The sequence below is a fragment of the Pseudochaenichthys georgianus genome, chromosome 9 (assembly GCF_902827115.2).
Source record: "Pseudochaenichthys georgianus chromosome 9, fPseGeo1.2, whole genome shotgun sequence".
Taxonomy (NCBI): Eukaryota; Metazoa; Chordata; class Actinopteri; order Perciformes; family Channichthyidae; genus Pseudochaenichthys; species Pseudochaenichthys georgianus.
Window position 1 is genome coordinate 14,847,000 of NC_047511.1, and position 14,881 is coordinate 14,861,880.

The 14,881-nt window shown below is 39.0% G+C and overlaps 2 protein-coding genes across 2 annotated transcripts; one reads left to right on the top strand and one right to left on the bottom strand.

The window, feature by feature from the left end:
* The first annotated feature begins 438 nt into the window (after positions 1-438).
* Positions 439-8,952, top strand: wsb2 (WD repeat and SOCS box containing 2). The gene is made up of 9 exons (XM_034091279.2): positions 439-579; positions 805-973; positions 3,845-4,053; positions 4,147-4,278; positions 5,101-5,201; positions 6,367-6,563; positions 6,877-6,966; positions 7,053-7,169; positions 8,338-8,952. The coding sequence occupies exons 1-9, from the start codon at positions 540-542 to the stop codon at positions 8,549-8,551; spliced, it is 1,269 nt and encodes a 422-aa protein (XP_033947170.1). The 5' UTR covers positions 439-539; the 3' UTR covers positions 8,552-8,952.
* rfc5 (replication factor C (activator 1) 5) lies at positions 8,916-13,594 on the bottom strand. Its single transcript, XM_034091278.2, has 11 exons — positions 13,458-13,594; positions 12,701-12,765; positions 12,155-12,291; positions 11,930-12,009; positions 11,726-11,799; positions 11,108-11,267; positions 10,672-10,753; positions 10,420-10,549; positions 10,014-10,091; positions 9,688-9,742; positions 8,916-9,543 (listed from the first exon to the last, which is right to left on the bottom strand). The coding sequence occupies exons 1-11, from the start codon at positions 13,502-13,504 to the stop codon at positions 9,444-9,446; spliced, it is 1,008 nt and encodes a 335-aa protein (XP_033947169.1). The 5' UTR covers positions 13,505-13,594; the 3' UTR covers positions 8,916-9,443.
* Between the last annotated feature and the right edge of the window lie 1,287 nt (positions 13,595-14,881).

Here is a 14,881-nt window from a genome sequence, read left to right on the forward strand (position 1 = left end):
GATCAACCTGGAGTACATTCACAATCTACCCTGCAAAGTAATTAAAACTAGCTGCACCTTTACTAGCTTTGATAACACTGCAATGCATTAATAATTATAATCAAAACATTTTGATCAGGACTTTGACCTGTAACAGAGGTTCTACTTTTACTTAAGTACAAGATCTGAGTAGGCTACTTCTCCCACTTCTGTTTCACAGAGGAAACCAGAGGAGTTGTTGTTAGTTATCTAGCCTGTATAGCTCATGCATTGCAATTGTATTAGGGGGTGTGTCATGGCTTTAAGGTTACGTAATAAAAGAATAGCGTAACTGCGTTTGGCCAATAGCACAAAGTGACTCAGGCAACCGGAAATCAGCTGATCGCTTAGTTTCCCACTCGCACATTTTTCACATAACAAACAGTGTATCGCAGGAACAGACAAGTCGCAGCTCTGTCTCTGGACACAACACACCATCCTGCCCGCGTGAATGGACGGCTGGAGGCGAACACAGAGCAAGATTCCAGGAAGTTAAAAGCGGAGAATGTGATAAAGAAACGATGTGCTCCACGGGAACCAATGCGGAGCTACAACAAACATGTAAGTCGTCACATAGTTATTCGGGATATTATTTGCGAGCTCCGTCATGTTGTCATCGCAACGCTCAGTTACCAGGCAGCGGTTAAACCTCCGGGGGGAAATGCAGCACCGAGCGGGGGTAGAGGGTTTGTTATTATGCGGGGGGAAGGTGCTGTCAGGGCCAGGGGCGGTGAAGGATGAATGTGTCAGCCGCTGAATTTATGTCGCCCTTCCGTTCTCTTCCAGCGTCCGACCCGGCTCTGGTGCTGGAGCTGAAGACCAGGCGTCCTCCGTCCCTGGAGGGCCGAGCGGGTTGTGAGACCTGGAGCGTGGACTTCTCCCCGGACGGAGCCTGGTTCGCCTGGTCGATGGGACACGGCATCGTCTGGGTGGTCGCCTGGCCTCTCGACTCGGAGTAGGTTTACCTGCATTTAATCCACACGACGCGTTCAGGTGTCCCTCGTACAAACGGGTTTATGCCACATACATTGGGATAGGGCATACATACTTATGTCTGCTTGACTTGACAAACAAATTATAAACTAAAATAAATAATAAAATATGACGTTACATTAACGCATATCTTTGGGGCTATATCTCTGTACATTGCATATTACTTAAACATTTACAAATAACAATTTAACAATTCAAATGTAGTTTACATATAGCATCTAAATGTAGTTTACATATAGCATCTAAAAAAAAGGTCAAGTTTCAGAAACCGGCTCGAGATACACTTTTTATTATATTCCATGGAATGCTCTTAACATCCCGATAGCAATGAATATCTTAAGTACTTTGACAAAAAATCCATAACAACTTTCATCTGTAGAAACCGTAATACTGTAAAAAGTACAACAAACACAAACTTATCTCGTGCCCTCATTGGTCATATGCGCGTTCGTGTGTGTTGGAGGAGGGGCTCTGTAAGGAAGTGGCAGATTTTCTCCGGTTGTGTATTTTCAAATTCTATCGATCTCGAGCCGGTTTCTCAAACTTACCGAGCCGGTTTCTCAAAGCCGGTTTCTCAAAGCCGGTTTCTCAAAGCCGGTTTCTCAAACTTACGTAGGTAAGTTTGAGAAACCGGCTCGAGATCGCTAGAATTTGAAAATAAAACACAACCGGAGAAAATCTGCCACTTCCTTATAGAGCCCCTCCTCCAACACACACGAACGCGCACATGACCAATGAGGGCACGAGATAAGTGTGTGCCCCGATGGAAGGCTGACAGGCAGGTAGTACTTTTTACAGTATTACGGCTTCCAGAGATGGAGTACTCGAGTCCTGGACTCGGACTCGAGTCAGACTTGAGTGCCGATTTTCGGGACTCGTGACTCGACTCGGACTCGCGCACTGATTGACGCGATTCGGACTTGGACTCGTGAATTCTCGAGCAGGATGACTTGGACTCGGACTCGTGAATCCCCCCCCCCCATGATGACTTGGACTCGACTCGTACATTGACGCTCCGACTTGGACTCGGACTCGAGCACATTTTCTCTGGAGTCTGATGTCCTCTATCCTGTATGGCGAGTTCACGTACTGGGCCCCGCTATTCCAGTCTAGAGATGTCTACAGACACACCCCGCATCGTGCTGTATGCTTTCACACATTCTGCTTCCACATTGGAAAAGAGCAAAATGCTCCTTATGTGGAAACAATATAGAAGAGAAGGCTCCGTAACACATTACTCTAAGGATCGAGTTCAGACATAGCCTATAGGCTGTCTTGAACACTATCATCAGAGTAATGTGATCTAATCAATAAATAAAGATTCAGCCATAACACGAAAGCACATGGCTACTTAACATGCAGAATTACATCATTTTGCATGCTAAGTAGCCATGTGCTTTCTGGGGCTAAATCTTTATCAGTAAACTGATTTAACCGGTAAAGTTCCTTCAAAATAAGAGTCCCGATCTTATTACTATCAAAATAAAAGTGCAAAACGAAAACTTTACCATAGGAAAATATTGGCATACAAATATAATCACTTCTCTAAAAGGTAACTCATTTTAAATATAATTTATTTATATATAATAATAATATTAATATTAGAAATAAGCTTTATATTTGTATAGCACCTATTACAAGAATTGTAGCCAAACTCGCTTCACAGCAGTTCAATAGACAGGATAACATCAATGTAGAGGAGCAGCTACATTTCAAAACATATATCCACGAAGATTAATACATGAAGACTTGTGACTCGGACTTGACTTGGACTCTTCTTAAGTGACTCGGAATTGGACTCGGACTCGAACACAGGTAATGATGACTCGGACTCGACTTGGACACTCCTTGGGTGACTCGGACTTGGACTCAGACTCGACTACGACTCTCCCTTGGTGACTCGGACTTGGACTCGGACTCGACTACGACTCTCCCTTGGTGACTCGGACTCGAAGAGTGGTGACTCGAGGGTGACTTGGACTCGTGAATTGGTGACTTGACTACAACACTGACGGCTTCTACAGATGAAATGTTGTTATGGATTTTTTGTCAAAGCACTTAAGATATTCATTGCTATCGGGATGTTAAGAGCATTCCATGGAATATAACAAAAAGTGTATCTCGAGCCGGTTTCTGAAATTTACCTACCCCACCTTTAAGGTATAGTGTAAATATTTTTTTATTTTGATTATATAGATATTTTTTCGTTTATTATTATTATTATTATTATTATTGAACTTGCTCTTATTTATGTATCTCTTATTGTGTTTGTTTTCCAAGTCTTTGTGATGAAAACTGGCATTAGGAAAGTTAAAGGTAGGGTAAAATGTCATTATACAATAGGAAAAAAACATGATGAAACTGAATGAAGAAACTACCTGAATTAAATGTAAAAAGCACCTAAAGAAACTTCAAAATCTAAAGTAGATGGACAGTTTAAATATGTATTGGATTATTTAAGTGAATGGATGTATGTAGCCATTTAGTTTTATTTATTCATACATTTTCTTTTGAAGTGCCTTATTTATGTATGTATTTATTAATATTGAACATGTTGGGACTCCATATGCTCTGTGCTACCAATATGATACCTATATTAAGGTACTGATTACTTTTTTTCAAAACATACCAAATTCCTTCATGCATCAATGATAAAAAAAAAGAAAAGAAAATGGAAGATCATAGCATATTCAATAAAAAAAAAACTGAACTGCTAATTCTTATTATGAATTATTATTTCCAACAGCACTTAAAGGCAGCATATCCAATCTCCAAATCTAGCATCCAATTTGCCTTTTTTTTAATAGTATATCTGAATTCTTCTCACCCACAGAGACAGTCAGAATGCAGAGATCGATCGTGGAGACAAGAGCTTCAGTTGTGGCCATCCAGTGTGGGGCCTGGCCTTCGGACCCAGGCCTCCAAAATCATCAGCTGTGGCGCGCCAAGCTAAAACAGGGAAAACATCGAAAGGGAGCAAAAGCCTGCTTCTGGCCACGGGTTTAGAGAACGGGGTGATCAAAATCTGGAATGTGTTAACAGGTGAGATCTCTATTCCTGCTGGTGACACTCTCACCTGCACTCTTTTTTTATATTTTTGAAATCTGTTGCTGATTTTGAATGTTTTTGTTTCAGGTGATGCTGTGTTTGATCTCCATGGCCACGAAGGTGTTGTGAGGGACCTGGTCTTCCCTCAGAATGGGACGCTCACACTCATATCGTCCTCTCGGGACAAGACTTTGAGGATTTGGGACCTGGCTCAGAAAGGTGCACTTTTACTGGCTTTAAGTTTAATAACTAATGTAAAGTCTGACAAACACTCCAAAAACCAAATCCATGAGACAATCTGTCCTTTTTAGGCAGTAAGACTAGAGAATCATCTTTTTATTTTAGCATTGTTTTCCAAGTTCCCTTATGATCGGACTGTCTTAGAAATCATTGTTTTTGGTACAAATACATGAAATGTGAAACTTGACATTTAGCATAAGCAAATACATTTTATTATTTGACAAATTAAGACAAGATCCACCTTGCCATTTGATTAAGTTGAAAACATGGCCATTTATTTGTTTGAAAACATCATACCTTTTAGGCTCAAGGCTTTCCTTCAGCTGTCTTTCTAATGTTGGAGCATCCTTGAATGCAAAGTTGAACTGTCCCTGGTTAAACATTAAGACAACACATGATCTCTGTGAAGTGTTGCCAAACAGGTTTCAAGGTTGTGAAAATTGATTGGATATTGACTTAAACCAGTGGCTGCCTGGAAGGTTGAAAATAAGGCTATAAAGTTTCATGGTTTAAATGATAAATGATATATAAAAAGTGGTAGTAAGCATTCAATGTTATTGTTGTTGTTTAAATCATTAGTTTTCTGCTTGTTTCTCTTCATGTATCACTTTGTGTTTTTTTACTGAACTGAACCTCCTGTTCAATTCCAGGAGGTTAAAGCAAACATATGTTCATTTCTACACATACGAGTCATGTTCTCCACAACTTCAGGAGCTGATAGTTTGAAAAGCTTTTTTTCCTTTTTCTTCATTTAATCCCATTGATGATTTTGTTGTAAGTCTGTCTGTATTGTGTCTGTAGGTAAAACGGTGCAGGTGCTTTCTGGCCATAAAGACTGGATCAGCAGCTGCTGCGTGTCCTCAGACTGCAGCATGATCGCGTCTGTCGGCAGATTTGACAGAGTGAGTTAATGATTGTAAATTGTGTTTTCATATTCGAGGCAAGGACAGACACGGCGACACAGAAACAAAAACATGTGCATGTCATTAGGACTATTTTTGCTTTACATTTTCATTTCAGATTCAGAAGTCTTTCTCATCCATTTTACACATGTTACCATCATTACGCATAGGGGCAACCTCTCGTTGTCTCAGTTCAGTAAAATGGGACACTTTTCCCTGTTGCACAACACTCATAGGAATTGAACTTTTTTTCAACCTTATCCTGTATCAAGTTCACTTTTTAAGGACATTGCAGTGGTTAACTAAACTCGTTCGCATAAAGGTTTCTTTGTTGATCTTTGACATATTGGAATATACAGGAAGAATTTGAGGATTTCCAAGTTTTTGGTCACAAGTCTGTTTTTGTTATCATTATTGCAGCATTTCCTTTTGATGGATAATGGTTTAATTCACTGGTTTTTGACAGGCAAGGTTAAACTGAAGGTCAAGATAGGTGTAACTAAATTGCATATAGCTTTTAACATTGATTTCAAATGGGGATTATGCTTATGAAATGTGATTGGCTTATCTCTTTCTCCACCTGTGTGTAGTTGTTGTATGCCTGACAGAAAGTTTACCCGTTTGTCCTTTGAGTTCTTCCCACTCCTGTCAAGCTGCGAACTTGACACCTTTACAATCGCAAAGAAAAAGCAGACAGCTTAACATTGTGTAGTGCCAGACTTTTAGATCACAACCACACAGTTTAGCTGCGTGTTCCAGCCTGTCCTGTTGGCATGGACTGACTCAGAGTGAGGATCAAATCACTAGATTGTTTTGGCAACCTCTCAAATATTTGCAAAAGGCCAAAAATAAATTCAAACAAAAATTAAACCTATTTACAATCAGCTTGTGGTGCTTAAAGCGCCAAGATTAATGTATTGGAAACATTCCACAGCGATGTCTCTTTCCAGAAATCATGATCTCAAGATAATCCAAAGACGTTGTTGTGAGCAGTTTCATGTAGGAACTATTTTCTCTCTACCAAACTACACCTGCCAACTGTATCACTTCGCAGAAAGAAGCAGACGTGGTTGTAGTTCCTAAATTACCTATTGTCCAAACACTAAATATTTCAAATGAAATACAAACCGTGACTCTTTAACCCTTTGTGATTTAAATGTATCAGATGGTGTGTCTGTGGAGTCTGCGGTCATACACCTTCATCAGAAAGCTGACAGGAGGAAACTACAAGACCTTGTTCCTGCTGTCCTCCTGTGACTTCTCTCCTGACGGAGCGGTGCTCGCCACCGCAGCCTTCAGCGGCTCGAGCTGGTGGATCGACCTCTGGGACCCGTACACCGCAGAGAAACTGGCCACTCTGGTGTAAGTTTACACTCAGCCTACAGTCTTAAAATGAACTGAACATTTGGATCTGTAAATTAATTGCAGTCAATTCCCAAAACTCATATGGTGGCAAAATGCATTCTGGACTGCACTGTTTTGACAGACATGAAGACAGTAAATATCATAATGCAGGTAAACGGTTTTAAATACAGAAGTAGGAACCAAACACATCCTTGTGCACTTCCTGAAAATATGTTCTCATGTCCTACAAACTGTTTTTGTATTTTGAAGTTGAAGTATATAGTACAGGGCATAATGATTCATGAAATCTCCTTATTTCTTTTATCGACAGTGACTATTTTAATGATATCGGGCAAAACCAAATCTCCTCAATACAGTTCTCTCCCAACGGTTTGCACTTGGCGATGGTGACTGACGACAGGTGAGTAGTTGGTCAGCTTCATCTTATAAGTCTTTTATGATTTGTTATTTAAAGAATGATTTCAGACGGATGTGTTGTGTGTGCAGAGCTCTTCGGATCTGGGAGCCCGGACAGAAGGGCATGGTGATGCAGACTAAGTCCGACCGAGCCTCTAACGGACTCTGCTGCAAGTACCATCCACAGGGGGGAGTGATTGCAACAGGGTAAACACCCTTCATCACAATTTTAATATGATTTGATTATGAATCTCTCACTACTAATAAAGTACAAAAGTGGATTTAGATATGGTGTACTTTGGTGGCTGAATTGATCAGAGACTTAAATTCACAAAGGTGGGATTGGATGTCACAATGGTCACAATGAAAATGATAAATATCAAGTCATCAATAAAACTTCTTAACACACTTCCCTGTTAGCAATTCAAATGCTAAACATGCAAACTCTCCCTTTTTAATCCAAACAATAATTAGTATATTGAATTAACTTATCAAGGACAAATGTCAAACATTTGCAGGTTCCAATTTAACAAATGTAGGGATTTGTAATTGAGTTTGTGTAATGTTAAGTGAATCTTTTGAATAATTCCTTAGATATAAGCAAGATACACATTACTCTGACGACACATTTTTCCTCCTACAGGAATGGCTTAGGCTTTAAAAAACCCTCCAATGCCTTTACATCTCCACCACTTAGCTAAAGGCAGCCTCTTGTTTGGCATCATGACAGTAAATAGTATCTTTGAGTGACAGTCACAACAGTCCTTTTCTAATACATGTAGAAACTTCCAAAATGTATGAGTAGGGTAGCGACTGATGTGTTCTGTCATAAAGCAAACACATGTAAACATTTTAAGATATGTGTACCTCTTTACACGTGAGCAACACAAGTCCCTTTTGTAGCTTTCATGTTGTCTTACCTTGATCTTTATGATATGCAGACCGTTTTAAAATACCCAGCCTACTGACCAAACTACCCACTTTTTTATTTTAACACTGATAAACTGAGAACGTGACCTCAAATGAATCTCTACCTTCCATTGGCCTTTTCACTCATCATCTACAATTAAACAGTACATGTCAGAATGTGGACTGACTGATATCTTGAGAATTCACAGCCCAAACAATAGATAATACTGTTTTTACTCCTCTTACCACAAGACTTACTCCAGTGTTTCTTATCTCTGATCAACAACTCACTCAGAGTCCAACATCCATAGTATCACAATTTCTCCGATCACCTTTTAATAACAGAATGTCATTCACACCCACAACCGAGATGGCACTTCAACACATTACTCCTGAAAGACCCAGATTTTAGTATTTATTTTTCAGCAGCAACCTAACTCACACCAACAATCTCCTCTTGTGACAGAACCAGAGACGGCCATGTGAGGTTCTGGAAGGGGCCCAGGACGGTGCCCAGCCTTTGCCACCTGTGCCGATCCATCCTGCGCCAGTCCGTCTCCACACACCAGATGGAGCCGCTCCCCCTCCCCAAGAGGATCCTCCAATACCTCACCTACAGAAACATCCCAGAGCGCCTCAAGACCTGCTGCTCGTCCGACGAAGAGGACTGGGAAGGTTAAATAGGAAAATTAACACAATGCAACAACTGACATTTACAGCGAGAGATTGTCATGCATAATAATGATTTAACAGAAATAGTTTTGTTTACGGATTTAGATGTTTTCACAGCTTGATTTATCACATCTGTAATGTACTGAAGATTCACCATTCCTACATCAAGGAATTCATTTATTGCACTACTACTGTAAGAGGATGCATATACACTTAATGTTCACATGCTATATAACTTGAATATCACCATTTTATACTATTAATTTATTGTGTACATATCATATGTATATCTAATTTATGTTTATAATACAGCAGCACTACTATTGTTCTTACACATATTAATTGTTAATATAAGATAACAAGAAACTTGACTTATAGGAAATAGTTTTATTAAACAGATTCAAACACATGTTGTTATTACAGTTTGGTTGTATGTGTAACTTTATGACATTTATTTTAGACATTTCTTTAATATCTTTAACCACATTTCATATGTTTGATGTGTTACTGAGTTGCTCTTACACAAGAGACTAAATTAAGTTTTCGAAGTCCGTATTATAAGCGCCCAAAGGATTTTTGGTTTCTGAAGTTATGAAGACTGCCTTCCATTTCTTTGCTCAGCTTGTATGCAGATGTGAGTGACTAAGATGGCTACGAGCGTTTTGTTTCTTCGCTGTACATCAACTCTACAGAGCGTTGGTGGGCAATCATGCAGTGGACACTTCAGGGCATCTGTTTTCTTTCTAAATAAGCAAAAATGTGATTCCACCGATTTGACCATCATGAAAAATGTGCCGATCCGTGATGGCAGTCAGAAAACAAACTGGTAAAAACGTTTGCCTCCACCAGTGGTTTGCTTTTAAGAGACAACATGTTGTCGCGGGGTAAAGCGGAAACTATCTAAGAGGCCTCGCTGACCACGATGTCTCTCACGCCTTGGAAAGCTGCCACCATGGAGCTCAGCTGGATCTTCTCGTTGGTCCCTGAGGCGAGCCTGTGTCTGAGGAGACGACACATGGTAAGAACAAAAGCAACTTTTCCAGTAAACATCAGAAATGTTCATGATATTAAGAAACACATGCATTTGATTACTTGTATGTAAAGTCATGTTAATATAAGACAGAGCACAGGTGATCCCACTTACTCAATGTCAGCCAACTTGATGAGCAGACCAATCCGAATAGCTGGAGGAAAATCCACTAGAAGGGGGGGGGGGGGGGGAAGAAAAAAATATTCACATGCTTGTATAGAACCACACAACATAAAAACATAGCATATACTGACACTAACCATGCAAGCTCAGTGGGAAACAGCAACCAAAAGCACCTACGGTAACTGTTCTTACCTGGAATGATCTAGTATTACTTTAGTTAAACTAATATAGTTCCTAGTTTTAAATAAAACGTTTATTTTCCCGTCAGAAAAATTGCTAATAAATATATATTTAGACATGTTACCATGTGGTCTTACCTCTGTGTATGAGCAGATGAATCTCAGTGAGAATATCATGCAGGGCCAAACCCTTCAAAGTCTTCAGCTGAAGGATTTCTGAATGAGGCGTTAAAGAACTGCAAAAAACAAACTGAACTCTTTTTTTTTACATTTTTTAAAAGTTAAGCCCATCCTCTGCAAACATTATATTAAACTGTGTAATACATGTATAGCATGAGTAATATGCGAGTGTTCTGAAGGCTAATTTTGCACCTTTGAATATGTACGTTCTACTAACCTGACACTAGATATTGTCACTTGCAAGATGTTGGAGAGGTTGAGCTTTTTCTAAAATTGTACAGAATAACAGTAAACATAAACATCCTTTTCCCATCAGGATAATCACTCAGGAAGCTCCACTGTATATAATCAAAGTGAAGGATACGCTTGTACGCTGAGGTGAAGTCTTTGTTGAGCGACCAGTCGAGGATGTTGGCTATATCTGAGCGGAGGGGGTGACCTGTGCAGGTGTACACCGTGTCCTCTGTCACCTTCCCGTACGCCATGCTGGTGCTCTGAAATCACACAGGTGGAATAAGTTAGTGTTGTTTACACCTATATAATAACAGGTGTAATATGAATAGAAAAAACTTCAACGCGACAACACCTCAATTGTGAAGATCATATTTGGTTGTACCTGCAGTATGTTGAGCGATCTTCTCATGTCGCCTGATGATAAAGTCACAATGGCCTTCATTCCACCTGGATTAATGTCGATACTGCCAAAAAACATTAACAGTTTAAATTAAAAGTCAGATCATTGTAAAGTGTCACTAATTATTCAATTCAAATGTATGTAACTGATTATTTTGTGCAGTAGGATAATTTCCTTTCGATCCTGTGCTGTAAAATAGCATTCTTCCTTTGAAACTCTAACAAGTAGAATAACAAGAAATAAAATGATATATTTATCAAATATATATTTCTATAACGAAGGATATCATTTAGACGGTGTCCGACAGTACCAAATATCATATTAAAGGTAAAAACGATTTGTTGAAAATAACAGCGTCATCAAAATCTCTTCCTCCTCAGACAGTTATAACAGAAGATGACACGTGAACGATTCCCACCTCTCCTGCTGGACCACGTACTCCAGCCGAGGGATCATCTGGTCTGGGGACAGCGGGCCGAAGCGAAACCTGGTGCATCGAGACTGCAGAGCCGGGATGATCTTGGACAGGTAGTTGCAGATCAGACAGAATCGAGTGTTTTCTGTGTACTTCTCAATTACTGAGAGGGACAGAGAGCAGGGATTAGAAACAAGATAGAAACAATTAAAATGTGACTATGTAATGCAAGAGATACATTGTTGCATCGAAAACCTACTCATTTAAAGACTATCACATCTGACAGGTGTCCTCTCATAGAACACATGTTTAAAACCTAGAGAGACTTATTGATAGAAACAGGATTTTTTGAAGTACTTGCAGATCACATGCAAGTCACTGCATCAAGAAACTACACACGTTTGTAAGCGTTTGTCAAATTATTAACACAAGCTAATGATTAGTTGACGTCAGATGATTCCACAAAGTTTTCAATACTTAAAAACAATAGGAATTGCCTTCAAAATTGATTTCTGGGTGTACAAGCAGATTTTCTGTAATTCACAAGTAGCCAAATGGTCTGGCTGCCCACTGTGAGCCGTACAGCTCAGTGGGCAACTCCCGGCTGAACAGATGGCTTACCTCGCCGCAATGCATTCTGGGCATCCTGGGTCATGGCATCGGCCTCATCCAGTATCACCAACTTGAAGCCCTTCCTGGAGGACAAGAGGAGCGGACAATAAGGCAGCAATTGAAATGATTCCGGGTGCAGATAAAAGGAAAGAGCTTTAAGAATGCAACAGGAGGTATGTGAAAAGAGTAGAAGAATAGATTTGTGTATCTTACTTGAAGATGGTCCTGGTGCTCGCAAAACTAAGGACCGGACCGCGTACAACATCAATACCTCTGTCATCTGATGCGTTTAGCTGTAACACAAAATGAGTTAAATATCAAATAGAAGAACCTCAGAGTTATCTGAACTGCAGAAGATATCAGGTGAAAGGAGAAGTAAAAAGCTCCCAATAAGCATCCCAATAAACCAAAAGCTTGTTATAAAGAGTTGTAGTTTACCTCCAACACCATGGAGGTGAACTCTTTGTCCTTGTACAGCTGCTTGGCACAGGCCAGGATGGTGGAAGTTTTTCCTGTTCCAGGAGGGCCATAGAACAGGAGATGGGGAAGCTTTTCCTCACTGATAAACTTCTGGACTGAAAGGATACAAAACATTGGAAAGAACAGGAACTAAATCAACAATCTGAATATGACATGGTTAAAATGAATGGTACCATTCATTTTAACCATGAAGTCAATTTATAAAGCTGTGGCTCATGTACAACTGATGATGGCTTTTACAGTAGTTTAGACAAGAAAAATATGAGTTAGCAAACTTACAGACAGTAGGTAAATGCGTCTACACACATTTATAAGTTAACTTTAAAATTATGCAGTATCTTTGTTATTCATATTTCTGTACACCTGATATGTATGTTCCAAGTTGTTATAATAAAAAAGCAAAATAACTGGAGAAGTTGTGTTAATAAGCGGGGTTACTGACGAACCCTGTTGTGCAGCGGCTTTAGGAAGAAGGATTATATATGTATTATTCTACATACTTACTGGTGCTTAGAATATCTTTGTGTGAGATCAGATCATCGAGCTTCTGTGGTCTGTATTTTTCTACCCTTGAATATAAAGTGAAAAGACATCGTCCAAAACATCAATGTTGTAAATAATAAACCAATACTTCCCATTTCTAAATGACTTATGCCTGCAAAACGTAGGAGTGGTTGGTATGAACACATTACAAGTTAATTTAACATAAATATCTCAAAATGACATTAGCCACTTGTTAAGCCCCCATCACATCGTTGTCTCTGTACTGATCCAAACTACAGAACGAACTTCATTAAGAGTTTCTCTATTTTAAAGCATCTGTCTCAAAGATTTGGATACATATGCAATAAGCTTTTACTTTATCGACACTTCAAATAGCTAAGTATCAAGTTTCAATTCGGCATCTTTATTTTGCACCATGCACCAATATATTAAATACAATATCAACTTTGTAATTGTTGATTAGGGGCTGCAAAGTGTCCGGCGAGACAGTTGTATCAGCTGGCAACAGGCAATGCTAAATGCATCAATTGGCTACTATGCCGAATGTAAAACAAGCTCACATTAAGTGAGATTACATATTCGTTTTATAAGTATTATTCATATCTAACGTTGTTTGTATATGAATGAAGAACTAACGTTGGTGCATCTACATGCAGTAGCAAGCTGCCTTCTTGATTCCATACTAATGTTAAGTAGTTTAGCTAGCAAGCACTAACTATTCAAACCTATATGTGATGAACAACGACTCTGAACTCACCATGGTAAGTTTCTGCTCTGTAACGGCAGTTTACTTGAGGAAGACATGTGTCCTGTTATTGTATACTTAGCTCCGAGCTAGCTAAATACATTTAGTTTCGGGCACCCTCGGTTTGATGTTGATGGCCGTGTTTGGCGCGCTCCACAACAAAAACGTGCGTCAAACGTCACGACGTACAACCAATCCCATCAGTGTGCGAGCACATGTGGGCGGGGTTTTGGGGACACGACTTCCCTCTGTAAAAAAGAAGTGTGTAAAATGAGAAGTGTCACATGCAGATATGTGGGTGATACGGCTATTACATTTATGTAGGCAGGTGACGAAGAAAAAACAAATGTTCTCGTGTTACTCTCATCAAAAATGTCCAGTGTCCTAATATAACATTCAGCAGGTCCTGTATTACATTATCTAAATATGTTGCACAGTTTAGAGCCATTTGATGAAAAGATTAAACATGTGTTGTACACATATTTTCTCAACTAGCTTGGTATTTTTCAGTTATGTGGACCATTTGGCAATCGAATATTCCTATTTCTATACAGGAATGTTGCTTAATTTTCTCTGAAGAGCATGAATAGCTTGCATAGGGTATTAGCCTATTTTATCCAATTACTTATAGCAGTAGTTTACAACCTTTTGTCTTGTGTCTTGCTAACATGAGAAAGTGTTTTTATGCTTTATAACATATTCGTGATCTGAAATGTGATCAACCAAAGTTTACCTCCTCCGATTGTTTCTTTTCAATATTTGTTGTGCCTGAACTGCTAAATGTATACAGTGTTTCAAAAGAAAAAGAGCAACATTTACATTAAAGTCCAAGACAATTAACGGCATTATGTGCCATGCAAAAATATATTCTTTATTTCTAAGGACTTCATTTATTTTGTGGTCTTTTAAAGTTATCATGGGATACTGTAAGATGCCGTTAACCCCCGGGTTGTGAGCACATATCTTATAATGAGATGGAAGATTTCAATAAAGCATGATAATTAATATAATGAATTCAGACTTTACCTGTATTTGTATTGTTTCTCTTTTGTCTTTTAGAGAAACTAACTATCCTACAGAAGATGCATCACAGACAGTTTTCTGTTTTTGTCCATAGGTCAATTATTGTCACCTCTTGGTGACCTCTTAAAGTTATTAAATATACAGTTCCCAAAGTGCAAGCCTTTTTTAGGAGACACAGATATGAGTGGAATACGCCGTTTTTAACTGTAAAATGATGACATACAACATAATAGAAAGAAAGACGATTTAACTTTGTTTATCCGTTTTATTTGAGTTTTTCTCTTTTGTTTTTGATTTATTTGATTATTGTAAAGGCTTATTTTCTTTGCTGAATATATGTGGGAATAATTGTATTTTACTTAGATAACCTACCAGCCGAATGACATCAAGCCATCATCAAGAGCAGTCTTCTT

Bases quoted from the DNA above. Each gene is read 5' to 3' on its own strand.
- wsb2 (XM_034091279.2), top strand. From the start codon at position 540: ATGTGCTCCACGGGAACCAATGCGGAGCTACAACAAACAT. The intron at 5,202-6,366 runs GTGAGTTAATGA...TAAATGTATCAG, and splicing joins CTGTCGGCAGATTTGACAGA to ATGGTGTGTCTGTGGAGTCT. The intron at 6,564-6,876 runs GTAAGTTTACAC...TTTTATCGACAG, and splicing joins GAGAAACTGGCCACTCTGGT to TGACTATTTTAATGATATCG.
- rfc5 (XM_034091278.2), bottom strand. From the start codon at position 13,504: ATGTCTTCCTCAAGTAAACTGCCGTTACAGAGCAGAAACTTACCATG. The intron at 9,743-10,013 runs GTAAGACCACAT...CCCCCCTTCTAG, and splicing joins TCATCTGCTCATACACAGAG to TGGATTTTCCTCCAGCTATT. The intron at 9,544-9,687 runs GTAAGTGGGATC...TCGTCTCCTCAG, and splicing joins ATCAAGTTGGCTGACATTGA to ACACAGGCTCGCCTCAGGGA.